This window comes from Wolffia australiana, chromosome 6, assembly GCF_029677425.1.
Source record: "Wolffia australiana isolate 7733 chromosome 6, ASM2967742v1".
Lineage (NCBI taxonomy): Eukaryota > Viridiplantae > Streptophyta > Magnoliopsida > Alismatales > Araceae > Wolffia > Wolffia australiana.
The window spans coordinates 4,624,952-4,644,478 of NC_135840.1; the positions used below are offsets into that span (position 1 = coordinate 4,624,952).

The 19,527-nt window shown below is 42.3% G+C and overlaps 4 protein-coding genes across 4 annotated transcripts; 1 reads left to right on the top strand and 3 right to left on the bottom strand.

Annotated features, from left to right (window-relative positions):
• The first annotated feature begins 4,951 nt into the window (after positions 1 to 4,951).
• On the top strand, positions 4,952 to 7,906 carry LOC144704873 (classical AGP protein). Its single transcript, XM_078577443.1, has 5 exons — positions 4,952 to 5,155; positions 5,370 to 5,481; positions 6,537 to 6,608; positions 6,676 to 6,905; positions 7,494 to 7,906. Exons 1-5 carry the CDS (start codon positions 5,037 to 5,039, stop codon positions 7,600 to 7,602), a joined length of 642 nt encoding a protein of 213 aa, XP_078433569.1. The 5' UTR covers positions 4,952 to 5,036; the 3' UTR covers positions 7,603 to 7,906.
• LOC144704872 (Nucleic acid-binding, OB-fold-like protein) lies at positions 7,627 to 8,698 on the bottom strand. Its single transcript, XM_078577442.1, has 2 exons — positions 8,049 to 8,698; positions 7,627 to 7,833 (listed from the first exon to the last, which is right to left on the bottom strand). Exons 1-2 carry the CDS (start codon positions 8,649 to 8,651, stop codon positions 7,693 to 7,695), a joined length of 744 nt encoding a protein of 247 aa, XP_078433568.1. The 5' UTR covers positions 8,652 to 8,698; the 3' UTR covers positions 7,627 to 7,692.
• A 25-nt stretch (positions 8,699 to 8,723) lies between these two features.
• LOC144704874 (GRF1-interacting factor 3-like) lies at positions 8,724 to 11,232 on the bottom strand. The gene is made up of 4 exons (XM_078577444.1): positions 10,830 to 11,232; positions 10,047 to 10,123; positions 9,530 to 9,614; positions 8,724 to 8,974 (listed from the first exon to the last, which is right to left on the bottom strand). Exons 1-4 carry the CDS (start codon positions 10,908 to 10,910, stop codon positions 8,885 to 8,887), a joined length of 333 nt encoding a protein of 110 aa, XP_078433570.1. The 5' UTR covers positions 10,911 to 11,232; the 3' UTR covers positions 8,724 to 8,884.
• A 2,749-nt stretch (positions 11,233 to 13,981) lies between these two features.
• Positions 13,982 to 18,249, bottom strand: LOC144704575 (syntaxin-132-like). The gene is made up of 13 exons (XM_078577037.1): positions 17,965 to 18,249; positions 16,739 to 16,849; positions 16,563 to 16,619; positions 15,915 to 15,963; positions 15,760 to 15,848; positions 15,567 to 15,640; positions 15,454 to 15,496; positions 15,316 to 15,376; positions 15,215 to 15,240; positions 15,054 to 15,131; positions 14,882 to 14,962; positions 14,606 to 14,671; positions 13,982 to 14,315 (listed from the first exon to the last, which is right to left on the bottom strand). Exons 1-13 carry the CDS (start codon positions 17,980 to 17,982, stop codon positions 14,151 to 14,153), a joined length of 918 nt encoding a protein of 305 aa, XP_078433163.1. The 5' UTR covers positions 17,983 to 18,249; the 3' UTR covers positions 13,982 to 14,150.
• Positions 18,250 to 19,527: the final 1,278 nt, after the last annotated feature.

The following is a 19,527-nucleotide window of genomic DNA, read 5'->3' on the forward strand; positions in this document are numbered from 1 at the left end:
CCTATTTGGTACTTTGTATTTCATTGTATTTGAATTTTTTATTGCAATTGGATGATTTGTTGTGAATTTCTTGGTCGTTCTTCTTGATCCTGGTCTGAATTTCTAAATCGCTAGGCTTGAGCGGAATGTACAAGTCCTTACTAGGATTAAGAGGCGTGAGCATTGAACTGATCTTACTATTCAAATTGCAAATTTAGAACAAAAAATAATAAAAAAGGGGGGTTTAATTTCTAGGATAAATTAGATTGTCTTTATGATATAATAGTTAGTAAATTTGGTTTCCAAATCCCCCCAAACAAACTAAGACAAAATCTCCTTATTAACCCCTCTAATTGACCCCTTTGATCCTTTTTATTTGATCAAAGAAGTCATTCTAGAGCTCCTCAGTTCTTCTATTCTTCCCATCTCTTCTACCCCCTTTCTAAAATCTTCATCTAATTAGGGTGATTTGATCTTCATTGAAGATTAAATTAACTCTAATTAGGATCAAATTATTCAAGCAGATCACTCATTGAATTCCTTACTAGCTTCCCTTGGACGATACGTATACTTATCACTATATATCTTAAGTTAGGATTTTATAAATTTTATTCTATAACCTAAAATCAACAATGATAAGGGATAATAAAATTGCATAATTCACCCCTAATTTTTGGCTTATCAACATATCTGATGGCCATAAATTAATGTGACAAATGTATGCTGAAGGGTTGTCTGTGAGGGATGTAAACATGGGCAGAGTTTGAGTGAGTGGTGATGATTTTAAGCGTTATCATCTGATTTGTCTTTGAGAGTAAATTTATGAATTAAAATTTCTAGTGTGCATCATCAACATGAATCTGTATATTTTCCTTTTATTTTCATTTTTAGGTGATAGATTAATAAAAAATCATATAAATGCAATAAAATATAGGTCTGGTAAAAGTGACTTAGGTTAAAAAATGATTAAAATGCTAATTGATTGTTGAAAATATTATTTGGTAATATTCAGAATGTATTTTTCTGTGTTAGACTAACACATTTTTTCTATCTCCCTCTCACTCTGGCACATATGCCCTCTCTCTCACACACTCACGCTCTTTCTCTATCTCCCAATCTATCCTCTCTCACTTACTCTTTCACCCGCACATTCTCTCTCTCACTATTTCACCCACACATTCTCTCTCTCCTCTCTCTCTAACTCTTTCACCCACACATTCTCTCCTCTATCTCTCTCACTATTCACACACACCTTCTCTCTCTCCTCTCTCTCTCTCTCACTATTCACACAGATTCTCTCCTCTCTCTCTCTCACTATTCACACACACTCTCTCTCTCCTCTCTCTCTCTCACTCTTTCACACACATTCTCTCTCTTCTCTATCTCTCTCTTTCACACACACATTTTGTCTTTACTCTCTCTCATTCTAACTCTCACAAACATGCTGATGGGAGACCATCCCACTAGCAAGCCGACGGCTCATGAACAACCGCGGCGTGAAGCTCAAGCCGACGCCCGAGACCCGAGTTTCAAGTATACAGCCTAGGAATGGGTCGTCATGGTTGTCTTTTATTTTCATGTATTTTGTTTTTCTAAATTGTCGGATGGGTCATCCTATCTTGGGCCTCGTCCGTTATGATTTTACTTTCGCTTGTATTGTTGGACTTTTAGGGGAAAAGTCCTCGTCATGGGATGGTTTCCCCTGAATCGGCCCACTTGGGCATCCCCCTTACCTATATAAAAGGAGGCATACCCAAAGAGCCAACGGGGAGTTCATTTGAAAGTTCAAGATTGAAGATTTCTTCATCTGGGCTCCCGGCCTCCTCTCTTTGGGAGTTGCATTTACCATTTTTCTACAATAGATCTACAAGGAGGCCGCACGTCGCCGCGACCATCAGTTCACCATGTCGAGCCCATGTCTCCATTGGAAGAACGACCTTGCCGGCTGTCTGCTTCTTGATCGCCATATTTGTTCTTGGGGTTCTTGGAATCATCTCCAAGAACGCCTTGGTTCTTGATCACCAGTCACAGTCTGGCCGCCCTGCATTGTCTCCGGTTGAGTCGCCACTCCTGGTCTAAATCCTGTCCGCCAAGAATCAAGTTCTTGGAGCCTCCTCAAATCAGCCACTCGGCGCACGTGCATCCAGCACCCTGCGCTTGAGCGCCCAGCATCCGCGCGCACGGATAGGTATGCCTAGCACCCCGTCCATGCGCACCCCAGCATCCGCGTGGCCCGCGCCGCACACCACCGCCCAGCTGCGCGCCTAGTGCACACGTTGAGTGCACACGTTGGTGCGCGCCTAAACCTCCACCCAAAGATCATCCATTGCCTGTCAGCAAGTCCATCACCATCGTAATGATTCCTCGCTAGGGACTTACAGGTTACAACCCTTCCAGATTCTATATTTTCCCTGTTTATAATTGCAGTATTATTACTACTTTCAGGCCCCACTTCTTATTTGCTCCAGGGCCTAGAATTGACGAGGATTTACATACTATAGGAGTAGCCACCATCTTGTCGAGAGATAGTGATTTATTCTAGATACCTGCTAGGATTACTTAAGAGAGGGTTGTGGACGCCCTTTGGACATTATTTGTCCCTCACTTCGTAGTGCATCGAAATTGAACAATCTGGTCATTGGGACTTTCACCACTGTCTAGGCCTCTTCGTTCAGTTAACTGATCATCTACTTAATTAGTGGTTTTTGTGTTTTTCGCATAAAATTTTCAACGCCTCTGCATTCATTTCTATCTATTGCATTCATTTCCATCATCCTCCTCTGTGGCGTAACACGAGTCGCCCGATCCCGGCAGTCATGTTACATCACATGCTCTCTCCTTTCTTCTCCTCTCTCTCAGTCTCTCGCACATGCTCTCTCTCTGTCCTTTCCTCTCTCTCTCTCTATCACTCTCCCAGACACTCTCTCACTCTCTCTCCTCTCTCACTTTTGCTCGCTCTCACACACACTAATGCAAGACATCTACAATGAATATGTGAAGGAAAACTAATGGCAATCTAGGACTGGCTAAAAACAAGCTAGCAATCATAGTGCTGTTTTAGATTATCCAAATCTGGGGATATTAGTAGTGGAAGAGCCCCTTTCCTTCGGTCGATGGGGGGATGATTCTCTGAAATCACTGTAGTGTATGCTAAGCCGTAGACTCAATTATGAGGGCCCCAATGTGTTTGGGCTCCCATTGCAGTGGATGTGTGTCCAACATCTACACCAGCAGTGCTACCGTCGCGTGGGAGCGCACCTTGGCGGTGTCATGCAGAGCGGCAAGGTCCCACATAGACAAGGTATCTTGGTATGGTTCTGCAAGAGTGGGTAGTGCTACATGAGCTCTTGGCAACAATGGGGACCACCATTGTGCTTCGTGTGCGTCAGATCTGCACATGTACCCAGTTCATGCCAATTATGATAGACATGCCATAACTGACATTGGGCATGCATTGTTGCAAGATGCGCCTTGGGTGCAATATTTGGGCTACTATGCCAGTCCTGGTCCTAGGTGAAGACTTATGCAGAGTCAATTTTGATCTTTGCACAAAATATTGGTGACAAGGGGAGATGTCGACAAGGGATAGGGGAACCTCATACTTGGTACCATAGCCTTCAGATGTTGTGCATAGGACATCAGATGCATAGGCGACATTGGAGAGCATCTTTTGATGAAGACCTGCATGGACACGGTGAGCCCGACAAGATTGCCAACGTGCGTGTGGGCTCTATGGAAATAGAGTGGCAGAATCAACATTCCTGCTGCCAGTTGGGGGAGACGACCATGCAGGTAGGCATAGTGCCTTCTCGCCATTGTTGATGTCACCGCCAAGTGTTGGACTATCTGGCCACATTGGCCCACAGCCAGGTGCGGCTGACTCTGTAAATCCTCTTGGTGATATAGGACACTATGTTCTCTCTCAAGGGATCAACCCCCACTACTCCTAAATATCTTTGTAAGGAGTTTACGCAAGATCAAGGCCATCACTACTAACCTACAAATTCGCCCCCTGCAATTTTAGCCATATGGCATCAATGCTCGGAAGATCTGAATACTTGAGGATATGTTGATCACTCAAGTTTTGCTAATCTAAATCTAATGACACTACTGTAGAAACATGATGAAAGACTGAAATAAATAAAGCGCCTTACTATAGAGTGGAAAGAGAGGACCTGATTATTAAACAAATGTTGGTAGAGTCTTAAGCGTACTATTGACCGAGCTGGAAGAGAATGTTGACTAGGTTGAAGACATTGACCATTGATCAGGTCATGGTTGATCGTTGAGTAAGACAGGGTTGACAGTTGACCAGGTTAGGGCTGATTACAGACCAATTCAGAGTTGATTGTTGACTGAGTCAGAATTGACCATTGACCTTTGACCGAGTCAGTGTTGAATGTTGAATGTTGAATGTTGACTGTGTTCGTCGACTCTTCTCCGTAGGGGCCAAATTTTGGCCGTCAGGGTTGGTGGTTGACCGTCTGAGTTGATCGTTGACCGCGTCTGTTGAATGTTGACATATGGGCCAAATGTTAAATGTTGAGTGTACAGGCCAAATGTTGAACGTTGACTGCATGGGTCAATAGGAACGGACGAGTGGGCAGCGTCTGGTGGGGTCACGGCAGTGAGAATTCCACACAGGAGCGCTATGTGCAGGCAGCGCAGATTGGCTTCACAACATTGGTGGGAGAGATGATTAAACGAATACAGGATAGTCGTAAGCCTAGAGTAAATCGCTGATCCCCAAGGAACAGACGACTGATGCCGAAAAGGAACGGAAACAGAACGGATGACGGATCTCATCCATCACTAAACTTTATATGTAATTATTATTTGGACATGCATATGATATTATGGGGAATTAGATATCATGATCTTTCTAGAACATGCCTTCTCAATTCGCCCCGTGGGGCCCGCCTCCTACAATGCGATTATATATATTTATTTATATTTCCTCGCGCGAGTTCTTACGTAAAGGAAGAGGATCTACGATCGAAGCGCAGCGGAGAGACAGATCGGCGGATTTCGGAGAGAGATCGAATCGAGAAGGAGTAATGGCGTTGAATCCGGAATTACTGTCGTACACGCCGATGCCGGTGCCCTTCGTCAACGAGATGTTCGTTCTCACCCGGGAAGGCGTCGAATTTGAGGTCGATAAGATCCCCCTTCACGGGTAAGATCATCCCCCCTCGCCAATCCCTAGAATTCCTTTTCTAGTCTTTCTTTATCGTTTTATAATAGATGATAGATGCGGGTTTAGATTGATTGGCCGGAAAACAATCTCTTTAAGTGCGAATTTTTTGAAGAAATCGACTCAATTTGATTTTATGATCTCAACTTTTTGGTATGATTTTTTCTGTTCGATTAATTTCTTGTGTTTCCAATAGAGGCCATGGAGGGAAAGTCAAGTCTAGAGGTACAATCTTCTTGTCAAATATCCGGATGGTGTTCGTCGCGACCAAACCTGAAGGGGGCTTCGTTGCATTTGATATGCCCTTGGTGAGAAGGATTTCTGAATTTGTGTTGAAATTCGCGTTATACTCTCCTTTTTGGTCTAACCATATGATTTCTGTTATTAAAAAAATCGAAACTGGATTTTATATATGATAAAACTCTCAAACCTTTGCTCTACGGATGTCAGGACGATTGGGCTCTCGATCAATGCATGCCTATATTCCATTATTTTTATGAATTAAGCGATAATATATCTTTTCTTAGGGAAGTAAGGATCATGCATGCTTTAGAAAAGATGGTTGCTCTTTTCCAATTATGAAACAAACTTATCTCAACGCTTTCGAGAAGGGATTTTAAGCTCGTGGTAGATCGTGGTTCAATCAAAATGTATAAAAAGATAGTTTTACCTGGAATTAATATGGACAGATAGAACACATTTAGGGAGGACATCATTTTAAATGGGCCACTATCTGTATTTGACCTTTTTCATAACTAAATTTGGCAAGAACTTTACAATATCGATGAGAAAGATGGGTGCATGGTCAATAATGATAAACCACATCTGTAATGAATATTATTCCGTCCTTGATTATTCATGACTCGAGTTTCTTCTCATTTTTTCTATGGAACACCCAGTATTTTGTTTTCTCAGCTCACTGTTTTCTTAGAGGCCTCCCATTTCAGAAGTCTGTCATGAATTGATGAAACGGGAAACTGAAACAGACAATTTTATTCCCACAACGCTCTTTTTTTGCAATTATTTTGGATTTTCAACTTTGAGGGAGCTCTCTTATCAATGTTAGCCCAAAAAATTATGCCTTTGTTGCCTGGTTTCTCAAAATTTTAGATCATGTCTTGCCTTTTTTGTCTTTTTCTCGAATATTTGTGAAGAATGTCCACTTCCAGGATCTTTTATCTACAATTCTGACTCAAAAAGTCATGACACTGAATATATTTCTTAAATTCTGAAAATATATTTCAACAAATTGCTCACAAAAAAGGGCAATCTTGACAAACTCTACTTCATTCATACATATTTTCGAAAATATTCATTCAATAAATTGCACACAGCCACTACTTAGGCTTTTAGTCGATTGCAGCTTTACGTCCACGACGAGAAGTTCAACCAGCCAATATTCTTCTGCAACAACATATCCGCCTACGTGGAGCCCGTAAGTCAAACCGGGACCATTGACCTCTCTATTGAGTTGACTTTCTAAAAAAGTCGTTGCTGACCAGGTCGTACCCGAAGATCAACCCCGGGCCCTCTACTCTACCCACACAGTGAAGATTCTATTCAAGGAAGGCGGCTGCGGAACGTTTGTGCCTCTCTTCTTCAACCTGCTTGCGTCGGCAAGACAGTATGCCCAGTTTGCAGCAGCAGCAGCAGCTCAGCCGACAGCGCCGTACCCCCGCATTGACCCACTTCAAGTATCGGCGCCACCCGTAGAGGAGATGATGAGACATGCGTAAGCTCTGCCAGCACTTAATCAGTTGTAGTGTTTGCATACAATGACGAAACTCGTCATTGTCATCCATAGTTTTGCCATTGTTCTTGTTATCCTGCTGATGATGAATGATGAGGACAATTCATCATCGCAACTCGTCCTCTTGTAGTTAAAAATGTGGACAATGGCGAGAGGATGATAAGGATTCGTCATTGTCATCTATATCCATGTACGAATGATGAAGAAAATGACCATTTCATCATCATCATCCTGCCGGGGATGAATGTCGAGGTTCACTCATCTGCCTGACATGTCATCTTGTGGTAAAAATGTGGACAGTTATGAGAGGATGATAATGAGGATGATAATGAGAATGAAGAAGGTCATGTCTATTTCATCATCATCGTCGTCGTCATCATCATCATCCTGCCAGGGACAGATGTCCAGGACTGAGAGGTTAAAATTGTGGGCAGTGATGGGAGGATGATAATGAGGAGTCGTCGTCGCCATCATCATCATCCTGGATTAAACAAATGATGGGGACGATGATGACCATTAAGTTGACGTGTGATAAAAATGGGTAACAAGCCTTGACTCTGGCAAGTGCAGGTACGTCGACCCGAACGACCCATCGAAGATCTACCTACAGCAGCCGCAGGTGGATTCCCTTCTCCGGCGGCGCTCTTACCACCGCTGTGCCGCCGAGGACTCCATCTGATCGTCTCCCTCCGCAAACCACAGAAACAATAATAAAACCTCTCCTTTATAAGAAAAAAAACAAAAAAAAAGAAAGACATGTTGGGCGGGACTAAGAGACGTTAGCGTCATCGAGGGTGGCGGCGACGACGGTGCCGGCAGACGTCCGCAAGGGGAGCTCCCCCAGCATCACCACATACCCCTTGGTCCTCAGCTGCGGCTGCACCGTCTCCCAAATCTTCTTCTTCTGCACCTGTTCAAGCCATAACCATAACAGGTTAGTGACATGACGAATGACGTGATGGATGGCGTAACGGATGACATGACGAATGATGTGATGGATGACGTGATGGATGATGGATGATGGATGATGGATGATGGATGATGGATGATGGATGATGGATGATGGATGATGGATGATGGATGATGGATGACGGGATTCAAAATTGGGGGAATTGAGTTGGAGACCTGGTTGGGGGACGCTGCGAGGGGCAGGAGGGAGCGGGAGGCGGGGTCGCCGAACCAGGCGCGCTCGCCGGGGACGGAGCCAGGCGGGGGGACGAGGAGCTCGACGACGGAGTGGGCGCGGTCGGAGGCGGCGAGGAGCATGCCGTTGGACTTGATGCCGCGCATGTTGCGGGGCTTGAGGTTGGCGAGGACGAGGACGAGGGAATCCTGCAGGGAATCCAAGGCCACGAAGCCCACCAGCCCGCTGCAAATCGTCCTCGGCTCCGCCTCCCCCACGTCCACCTCCTCCACGAACAGCGACTCCGCCTCCGGATGCCGCCACGCCTTCACAATCCGCCCCACGCGGATGTCCAGTGCCGCCGCCGCCTCCGCCGTCGGATCCACCACCGCCGCCGTCTCCACCGTCGGATCCGCCGCCGGAGCCTCCATCGCCGCCGCTTCCACCACGTTCTCCGGCGCGGAGGAGGCGGCGCTGCGGATCTGGAGACGTCCGCCGCGCCGCCGCCACGTGTACGCCGCCGGAGAGCTCCGCCGTGAGATGGCGGCGCAGATCGCCGCCGCGCCGCGGCAGACCAGGGCAGATGACGCCGCCGCCGCCTGCATCCCTCTCTCCGCTCTCCCCTCTTCTCAATCCCCCCCCCCCTCTCTCTCTCTTAACGGTCCAGGAAGATGATCAGGTGGGGCCCGCTCACAAAGATTTCCTGATTATTTGAGTTCTACATTTAACTTCGATTTTTTGTTTTTGTACATAATGAAGGCGGTTGACGTCGTTAAAGATTGTGGCTAGACATATACGGTAGACGATGACGTCTTTGTTGAGCCTCCCTCTGAGGTTGTTACTTGGGGGCCGAGGGGTCCCCGTTGACGTAGTGGTGGTGGAGCTGCGGCTGGTTGTATGGGGCCGGAATTGCTTGATGAGGAAGGGCCTGTGGAGCGCAAGAGAGGACGGGGGCGAGTGAGAGAAGAATAAGGTTCTGCGGTAGACGAGTGGGAAAGATGGGACGAGACAAAATGGACATTCTGTCAGTCATCCTTCACAGAGTCTGGAGTGGTCCGTCCAGTATCATAGTGACCGGACGAGACGACCAGCCCCAACTTTAGTTCCTATCTTGTAGACATGGTCATTCTGTTCTTTTTGTGTAAATTGTTCGTTCTGTTCGGTTTTCCGAACAGAATGAAAAAAAATTCGAACAGAAGATCGCACAAACCCGTGTGCAATTCTTTTGTTCGCCTTGTGCGAATTTTGTTCTAGTTTTGTACGAATGTGCAAATTTTGTTCGTTTTTGAAAAAAAAAAGGACAGAACAAAGAATACAGCCCTGTGGGGTTCTTTCGTGCGAAATTCTTGTTCGTTCAAAACAAACAGAACAGAACAACCATGTCTACTAACTTGCAGTTCATACAGTGACCTATGACAGTTATGGGTGGAATCGATGACGGATCATCATCCGTATCTGAGCCTTAGGGAAGGACGTTGCTCACCGGTGGCCGCATGGGTGGGCCTTGCGGCTGTGCATCGGCAATCGCCGCAAGATAGAGGAGGTTCTTCTGAAGTTGTGCTTGGTACCTTCCAACAACAAGGAGATGTGATTGAATAATCATGCCACCAGAGCTAGAGGACAGGAAAAAGAAATCAGGTGATGTAAATCTGCTAGGATGACTTTTTTTTTGAATTTACATTGATTTTTTAAAGTCCTTTCTGTTAGTTTTTCATTTTGTGCGATGATGAAAAGCTCAAAGAAATTCTGCTAAATAGCTGGCTGTGTGCATTTGAGAAACCCGATTTGAAGCTAATCTCATTCAATTTAAATATTATTAAAAGGAACTGTGACATTTGCCCAGTCGTTATACATCATTTCTAACACTTGAGAAATTAATAAACGCTAATCAGGCCAGTAAAATACGAATTTATGTCAATTTAAGAAAGTGTCCTAGTTATGAATTGGACAAATCAGTTGGATTGTTACGAAGTCCTATGAAATTCTGAAAAGTCGCTTACTGTGCGCATTCAGCTAGTTTCCCCAGGTTCTGGTTTTCCAGTATCGCAAGAATGAGCTGCTTGTTTTCATCAAGATACTTCAGGCAGAAAAGAAAAACAAAAATTAGGCATTAAAGTACTCGGCTATCGTACACTTTTGGCGGTACATATCGTTCCTTTTCATATGATTGAGTAATGATACAAGATATAACCTTTTCTGACCGACATTCCGCAAGAAAACGACTCGTTCAAATATCACAAAGCGAGTAATTTTCAAGTCGTTTCTAATGAATGAGTTACATTGATCTTGCAGTAGATTGACTAGCAAACAAAAATCAGATGAATGGCAGATGCATCCAAAAGGTTGGCATTCTGTATGTTACTTATGTTGGTTCTCGCTCGGAGTTTTATCCAATCCAGAGTCTTTGTTAAAAAATATAGCAAAAACTCTAAAGCACGAAACCCGATGAATTAGTAAGAGATTCTCGCATCATTGAAAAAAAATGAAACCAACTAATGACGTTCCCTTAATGAAGGATGACTCTTGAAGTCTAATCATATAACTGAAACGACGGGAAAGAGTGCGCGAAACAGTAACAAATCAGGAATCCAATGATTCAAAGAGTTTAAAGCAGGGCCGCAAACGTGTATGGAGAGGATAAAACCAGAGAAAAAATCGTGTCAAGCGACTGATCCTGAAACGCACCGCGCGAACAAACCGAAAACCAACCACAAAGATAACAGGAAACAAAATACGAATTTCGCAAGAGAAATTAGAAAGCCCAAACCAAAATTCGAGCGTACCTTCTGTATTTGATCGGTGGAGATTCTGACCAGAGGAATCTGCCCGGGCACCGCACCGATCATTCCCGGCTGCGTCTGCATGATCGAATTCCCTTCTCTTCTCCGATCCTTCCAAACTCTTCAATCTGCTAATCAAGAGAAATAATTCCCCTCCCTTCTTCTCCGATCCTTCTAAGCTGTTCAAGTCCACTAATCAATCAATCAATTAGAAACAGGAATTCGCATCCGACCGATCCACAAAAACTCTAATCCGCTGTTCTACTCGATTCTTCTCTGATCCTTCTAAATTCTTCAAATCCACTAATCAATCAATAAAGAACACGAAATTGCATCCGATCGATCCACAAAAACCCTAATTCGCTCTCCTCGGTTCTTCTCCTCTGGTAATCGCTGTACTCCGAAGAGACGACCTCGCTATATATAGGAAGTAGAAAATCGAACAAAATTGAAGAAAATTGTGTGGAGAAAATTGGCGGGCGGGAAGTCCGTTAAAATCGTATTTTAATCCCGCCGAAACATCCGTCTCGTCCTCCGCATGAGGACGGACGACGGACAACAGATGGGACGGGACGGGACGGCATTTCGGTCAGCGTTCTTGTTAGGAATGGATGACGGATTAAGGATGACGTATTTGGGGATGATATTTGGGGTAAACTTCCACTTAGGGATGGACGGATGACGAATGACTGTTATGACCGACTGTTCATCAAAATCCACACATTGTCTCCACTGTAATGTTTCTGCATTTTGTCATCGTCACCATTACATGGTCAGTTCCATTCAGTCCTAGGACTAATTACATGCCATCATCCGCCCCATTCCTCGGCTCGGGTTGGGATCTGCATGTCCAGATGACGATGATGATGACACATGACGACGATGTTGACATTGATGCTAACAAACAATGAAACACGCGTCAAGTTGACCATTGACAAGTATAAATAGTATGTGACTATTTTCAATAGTCATCATTGTAATTGTCAACGAATTTCTGAACACATTTATTTTTTATTTAATTTCTAACCCCTTTACTTGTTTTCATCATCCTTGGTCAAATCATGTCCACCACATAGACATCCATAAATTGCCTAGTTATTTCTTTTGAAACTGATGGCTTGATTATTGAAATGGCAGATAGATGCAATGAAAAAGATAGGAATCATGAGTGAGGGACATTATGATCAATGAATAAGATATTACGTTCGTTATTATTCCAATGTAAGATTATAATGAAATCCATGAATACATGTGATAACACAATGAATTATGACTAGATCAAAATATAGTCATCGGTAGTCTTTAGACATGTATCTTGAATATTCTTATTTGATGGATAGTCGAGATGGGCATTGAAATATATAGATAGAACATCATTATCTAATCCTAGTTATATAATTAGTACGGTTGATATTGTGGGTATTAGTGTAGTGACACTAAGGACAAATAGTGAGTGCCCTTCAGAGAAAGAGTTCAATAAATTGGTATGTATGAATCCACGAATGGTATTATACCTAAAAAACAATCGTGTTGATTCATATCACGGTTGTATAAGTGATCCACTGACCAGAGACACCAAGGATATCTCATGGATGGACAATAACATTTTGACTATGACTTAAAAGCCTCTAATCATGGGGTTCAAACACGTCATAGCTCGAATGTAGTAAGAAACTCACAGAGGTAATTGAGTGGTCAAGACGCGATCATCTACTCTCTGAATAAGAGAAGATTGACTCAAGGAAGATGATGCAGAAAATCCCTGGCCAGGATAGTGAGGATATTGGAGGAGTTCTCCAATAATCCCCATAATGCATCGGTTCTAATTGAGTAACATATTAGGGTTTGACGATAAACCATTTCCTAAGTTATTTGAGAGTCTCACATGGATGATGGACTATACATATATGATAACCGATGACGGTAAGAGTTCTATGAGAGAGTTGAAACACTACTCAGTATCTTCTGTAGTACGAGGTGTAGTTTGGCACCCCACAAGCTGGAAACTTAACCTAAGTTATTTCTTAGTTAATTAATTTATATGTTTAATGTAGGTAATTAATAAGGTTGACCAATAATTAGGCCACTAAAGTTATTAACTAGAATGATATATGGGCCTAGAGTGTCACACACATAAGATCATACGGGCATTAATGTATATATTCTACTTGATGAGTTTTTTGAGAAAAACGTGAGTAAAATATAAATAGGGAAGGGATACTTATTTCATGCACCCAAGCCAGCCAGAATTGAGAGCCCCCCTTTTTCTCCACTTTGCTCTCTTTTCCACTCAACCAAGGAGAGTATCTTCATGGTGAGGAGATCTTCAAGATTTTCAAGGAGAGTTGAAGAAGAAGAAGAGGTAGAGATCCAAGAGCAACGCAATCGCGCAGATAATTCAAAAGGTTGGGCACTTGAACGACTTTAGAACAATATCAAAGAGAGTAGGTCAAGGGTGGAACAAGTTCCACATAAGGTACATGTGATGTATTGTTTTATATATCAATTGGAAATCATGAGTTTTTGTGGTTGAACCAAGGAATTGAACCCAACAATGAGATCATTCCAGTGTTTCTTTCTCCATGATAAAAAGTTGCTTTCAGGTTGGAAGATGGTCAGCGTAAGATGAAACTAGTAGTGTCTTGATTATTGAATAATAATAGCTGATCCATGCAACTAGAACATATGAATCATATGGTTATTTGCATGTTTTCTCCTGGAAAAGGAGTTGCAGCTGTAACATTGGAGCATTTATTGCATTAAATGAAACTTTTTTCAAAAAATTGCTGTAAAAGTGTGGCTTCATGTTCATGTGTCCACGATCCTCCATTGCCAACAATGTTGCCATCATTGAGCCAATCTATGTCATCCATCAGCGTCATACTAACCATTGATTGTTGTCGTCAACAATCTAATGACCGAATGGAGGACTGAACGAGCAGAGGACTCATCTGCACCCAGAATAGAAGGCATGATGGCTTTTGTTCCATTTTCAGTTCAAATGTTTGGACGTATGACTGACAACAGTAAGGAACATATTAGATTATATGCATTCCATCTATCCTATTCCGTCAGTTAATGTGCAACCCAAATCTATTCAAATCACAGAAAATAGGGTATATGCATATTAAAATATTTTTTGGAGAAACAAACACTTCTTCAAAGGCAAACTTATTCTCAAAAAATAAATTCATCTCGCGTCTGGTCTGTACAGCAGAACAGAAGAGCTCGCTAAACCTCCCAGCAACAACTTCTAGAAAGAGATGGATGACAATGATGATAATGGTAATGATGATGATGGTATGGATAGCAATGTTCTTATCATTATTTGCTGGCCCAGGGTTTGACGACGGCGACCACGATGATGGCAACGATGATGAGGAGAATGAAGATGGCTATGCACATCCACTTCCGGGAGCTCTTTTGAAGCTTCTTTGCCTTCCTCAGTGCCGTTGTTCCAGACTGCACGTGATCCACGGCACTCGAAACCTGGCCACCCAAATTCACATCAGAATAATGCCTTAATCATTCTCTATAGTTATCTCTAACTCTATCTATATCTCTATATCTATGAATATCTCTATCTCTATGTCTATGTCTATATCTATCTCCATCTTTATCTCGACTCTATCTACATCTCTATATCTATGCCTATCTCTATGTCTATATCTATGCCTATGTCTATATCTATCTCTATATCGACTCTATCTATATCTAAATATCTATGTCTCTCTTCCTCTACCTCTACCTCTATCAGTAATTAAGATGTGACAACCCACCTGAGATTCAATGTTGTTGAGCAGGTCACCCTGAGCCTCCACCATCACGGACATGTCCAGAAAAATCTACAGAGAGAAAAGAGATGCCTATAAGACTTTATTCACGCTTCTTCAATCATCTTTAGATAGTAATAAAGAGAGGAAGAAAGGGACAGAGAGAGATCATTCCAAAAGCGGGGTCCTCGAGAATACAGATTGAAAGAGGATTAGATGATGGGAAGGTATGGATTTCGGCAAATGACCAGAACACAATAAGAGAGAGTGTGTGAGAGATACCTGCTGAAGTTCGAGAAGCCGTCTCTCAATCTCTCTCACTGCATCATGGCGCTCTTGAATCTCTGCAAGTGTGTCCATCACCTGCATCATAGAGAAACAATCATGAGTCATCGTCATGTCATCAGATTTACTCTCACTGCAGCAGAGAAAACCAGATCAGTAAGCACAAGACCTGCCCTCGTCCTTGTTCTTGAATTGCTTTCTGAAAAATCTGTTCGCTGTTACCCGTTTCAATCAGATTGTCGATGGTCTGCATGCAACAAAACTCATGGTAATTAACAAGAATATTAGCTATCAAACAGATTGTATTTTGACAGAACTATCGAGACTCACATCTTCATCAGGACGATTTCCAGTAACTGTGGAAGAGAGAAAAAAAAGAACTTAGCTTTGGAAATTTTTTCATCAATAAATTTGATGTTTTTGCAGAGAACCTGTAAAAACCCTCCTCTCAACAACTTCACGATATTCTTGCTGGATGCGTTCTCTTAGCTCCTGGAGAATTGAAAACATAAAATTTTATCAGATAGAAACAAGTATTTGGTTTATCAAATAGTTTTATAGATATGTACCTGAAATTCAGACATCTTGTCCTTCAGCTTCTTCTTTAGTGCGCTGCATGTAGAGAAGTTCTTAAGACACATAAGCGAATTGAATAAATATCATGATCAGTGTAATAAATTACACAGTGGTGGCAGTTCTTGATCGATCCACTCCTGATCCCTTTCCACATCCTGGTTTTTGTCTGCTCTCCAAATTCTGTTTCCAACGGATCATTTAATTTATAATATTTTTAAGAGAAAAAATAACATCCAACTCTCTGGGAAAAAATGAGTTGTTGCAATAAAATTTATAGTTTAATTGCCATGATGACAAACCTCCTTGTCCAGTTCTTCGATCTGCGATTTTGCTATTCGGGCGATTTTACCCACTTCATCAATATCTTTCTCCATCCTCAGTTTGATAGCTGAAGAAAAAAACATGTTAAAACCATAATATATACCTAAATAAAAAAAGTAAGCAACTCAAGTACCTTTCATGACTGACGCTTTCGTAACAACTTTCGATTCCTCATTGGCATCCTGGACAGTAATGTAAAATTAGAGTCGTAGCAAAAATATCAACGATCAAAAAAGCAGAGAACAAAAAAGAAATGAGGAGTGATGCAACTATCGATCATAAGAATAAATGCAATATAAATTAGATACCAAAGAAAAGGGGAGAACTACATAAGAACAATAAGATAAATGTATAATCACAAGAACAGAAATAGATGTTCAAGATAACGATAGACGCATAATGTTAGATGCTACTCTTACTTTGACCATGGGACATCGATGCTTGCCATGAAATTGAAAACTATCGCTATCAGATATAAACAATTAGACAAACATAGAATCTCAATAACAGAAAAACAACAGCAAAATAGACGTTCCTGATTATAATAGATGTGTAAAGTATTATGATTCTCATACTTTGAGCAAGGGACATTAATGTTTGCCATTATATTCAAAAAGATAATCGTTATTAGATAAAGGTAGAATCCCAATGCCAGAAATACAACGGTATCATAGACGTTCATGAAAATAATAGATGTTCAAAGAAATTTGATGCGCTTACTTGAAGCCAGTGACATCACAATGAAACAGTAAAGTAAAATTTGGTGATCTTAGATACATACTTGCAGTTTCTTAGATAATTTGGTGAGCTTCTCAATTTGTCGTTCAACATCTTGAACCTGAAAAGATAATTAAAATATTAAGCACGATGGTGCTAAATGCATGCCACCCAGATTAAAGACATAATCACTCTTTCTTTGATACATATCCCATATTTCAGATGAGTTAAATTAATTACCTTTTTGAAAAAGCTCTCCAATCCCTGATCCGCTGAATTCCTTGACACTTGAGTACCCATTTCAATATCTTGATCCCTGGAGGTCCCTCCTCGTGGGAGCTCAAAGGAATCCTAAAAACGGAAATTATGAATACAATATCAAAGATCTACCATACCAAAGAAAGGCGTTTGTAGCAAAGCATCATTACTTCTCCACCGAAAAGGACCATTGGGTAGCATGATAAGATGGAAACATTTTTTCCTCTTTGGATCACAAGAGCATCTTACATGTATGACATTCCATGCCTACTATGGAAATAGGGTGCACCATAAAAAGATTCATTTTTGAAAAGTAAAAGAGAGGAAGATAATCCGAGATCCTTAATCCTCCCGTGCACCATCCAAAGATAAGAAGGTAGATCAAACATATCAAAGATTGCTACGATAACAACAGCATTGCTTCTCCAGCAAAAAGGACCATTGGGTATAATAATAGGAGATGGTAATACAATTTTATCATTGGATGACAAGAACATCTGATATGTGCATCATTGCCCACAATGGAAACCTAGTGCACCATACAAAGACAGGTAGAAAGATCAACCGTGCCAAAGATCATCATGATAGCAACAGCATTCTTTCTTCAAACGATCACTAGGATCACTCAATCCACGATCCAAAGATAGATACAAAGATCAACATCATTACATCGCCACAAGGATTACTCCGTAACATGATAAGATAGTAACTTAACTTTACATGAGATAATTAGACCATCACACCTGCCATGGAGATGGATTGCACTATTCACCAAGTTAGATTAACATTGCACATTCCATAGGGGCGAGGGGGGGGGTTGGGTAAGGAATTCAAGCACGGCCGAAGAAGAATGAAAAGCCGATAGCCCGAAGATCTCTCCTCTCTAAAAGCTTTCATTTCACGCCTCTGCATTCTAACTCTCGATTTCATTACGAGGGAACCCTCGACTGCAGATCGGTGGACGACGATCTTGAGAACTAGCAGGGAAAAATATCAATTTCTCCAAACAACCCAGATCGTAGGATCTGGTTTCTTCATCGAAAAACCCGGAATTCGATGAAAGATGGAGAAAGGGGTAGAACTTTCGCACGAATAAGATCATAGTCTAGAAATAAACCGGCAGAAATCGGAGATCTAATCACCAAGCCCAAGTAAAGATTTAAAAAAAAACCAATGAAAAAAAGGGATGATTCAAGATCGGAGCTTACAGTCAGAAGATTGTTCATTGTCGCAGGCCGATGAGAAAAAGAAGAGAAATTTCGAGAATCCCACCAGGACTTGAACGAGTTGGAGCGAAATACAGGCAGGGCAGAGGGAGGTTATGGAAGAGAAACCGCGGCCAGCTTGTAATGGTCAAAACTATGACATCAGACAACGCGATCAAGCTCGGACGGCCTCTCTCTCGTGAAAAAAAATTAATGGGTCTTCTTGCCTTCTCCGATTACTGCGCACGCTCTGCTGAGAGGCCCACGCAAGACAGCCTTTCTCCGGTCTCCACTACTCTTCCATGAATTGTACTTCTAAATGTATTTAAATGTCTGCATGAAGCTGCTTTAGTTTAGTTTTTCTAACTATTAAACATTGTGTGGATTATTATGTACTTGAGAATATATCACTATCTTTGAAGAACCTCTAAGATGATTTTGTGAATCAAGAATCCCTTCTTGTTAGTGTTATTATTACTTGTTTCATGTCTAAACTTCTTATTCCTGTATCTTTAGTATGATGAATTGGTTGGTTTCACCTGCCTATTCTTGCTTGTTTCTTGCTCCTTGTTCTCTTGAGTTAAAGAGTAAGTGGTTTAGATTGTGTAATGGTGATGTATGATTTAATCTGGAGGACAACATTTTATGATATATTAGAATCAATACATAAGTACTAAAATGAAGTTTGTAGAAGAATAAGTTTTTAGTAGAAGATCCAAGATGGGGACCATCTAGCTGCGAAGACCGGTCTCAACCAGCTCGAGGAGCCAGGGCTGAGGTGCAAGACCCGGCCGTCAAGTATTCGGCCTATTATCTTCATTCATGCTTTTACTGCTTCTTTTGTTTTGAAGGCCTTGTATGTGTTTGTATGTTTGGGCCTATGTGTGTCGGCCCATGTGTTTGTGTGTGTGTGATCCTATGTGGGTGTATGTGTGAGCCTATCCTTTCTAGAGGGCCCCATAGGACCCAAAATGTGGGCATTTCTCCTTTATTTCTAGGGGGGAGGCCCATATTTAGCCCTCTGTGTGTGTGTGTGTGGGGTGGGGGGTACCCCTCGTTGAGTTAAAAGAAGAAGAGAAAAAAAAGGACAAAGTTTATTTATTTTACTTTATTTTTATTCGTAGTCATATTTACAACTTTGCCATTATGTATATGACCCATCCCTTGTGAAACCCTAAATCTGCCGCCGTCGCGTGCCTCGCACCGCTGCCGTAGTCATCGCCACCACCACCACCGTCTACCCGCACCACGCATCTACTCATGCCACGTGCCTATCTGCACCATGCGACTACCCATGTTGTGCATCTACCCACATTGCACCTGACAACTGGTGCCACTGTGCAATGTGTCTCCCAGTGCAGTGTCATCGCTGGAAGCCGTTGCTCGTGCCACTCAACATGCCCGCCCCACGACGTCGCTGCACTCGATGAGTCCCACGCCAAATCCTGATTGCTACGGTCACGACCAACTGGGTTTCGGGCCCATAGGTGTGATCGCTGTTACCCTATGTACGGTCTTTACTTCTTTTCAGTACCTCCTGAGTGAGTCTCCACTTTTGGGGTTAGG

What these genes read in the sequence shown, in the direction of transcription:
- LOC144704874 (XM_078577444.1), bottom strand. Translation starts at nt 10,910, where the DNA reads ATGCAGACGCAGCCGGGAATGATCGGTGCGGTGCCCGGGCAGATTCCT. An exon ending in AAACTAGCTGAATGCGCACA is followed by an intron (nt 9,615 to 10,046) that starts GTAAGCGACTTT and finishes TGTTGTTGGAAG; the next exon opens with GTACCAAGCACAACTTCAGA. An exon ending in GCCCACCCATGCGGCCACCG is followed by an intron (nt 8,975 to 9,529) that starts GTGAGCAACGTC and finishes TGCGCTCCACAG; the next exon opens with GCCCTTCCTCATCAAGCAAT.
- LOC144704873 (XM_078577443.1), top strand. Translation starts at nt 5,037, where the DNA reads ATGGCGTTGAATCCGGAATTACTGTCGTACACGCCGATGCCGGTGCCC. An exon ending in GATAAGATCCCCCTTCACGG is followed by an intron (nt 5,156 to 5,369) that starts GTAAGATCATCC and finishes TGTTTCCAATAG; the next exon opens with AGGCCATGGAGGGAAAGTCA. An exon ending in TTGCATTTGATATGCCCTTG is followed by an intron (nt 5,482 to 6,536) that starts GTGAGAAGGATT and finishes AGTCGATTGCAG; the next exon opens with CTTTACGTCCACGACGAGAA.
- LOC144704872 (XM_078577442.1), bottom strand. Translation starts at nt 8,651, where the DNA reads ATGCAGGCGGCGGCGGCGTCATCTGCCCTGGTCTGCCGCGGCGCGGCG. An exon ending in TCGCAGCGTCCCCCAACCAG is followed by an intron (nt 7,834 to 8,048) that starts GTCTCCAACTCA and finishes TGGCTTGAACAG; the next exon opens with GTGCAGAAGAAGAAGATTTG.
- LOC144704575 (XM_078577037.1), bottom strand. An exon ending in ACAAGATGTCTGAATTTCAG is followed by an intron (nt 15,377 to 15,453) that starts GTACATATCTAT and finishes TCAATTCTCCAG; the next exon opens with GAGCTAAGAGAACGCATCCA. An exon ending in AAGAACAAGGACGAGGGCAG is followed by an intron (nt 14,963 to 15,053) that starts GTCTTGTGCTTA and finishes TCTATGATGCAG; the next exon opens with GTGATGGACACACTTGCAGA.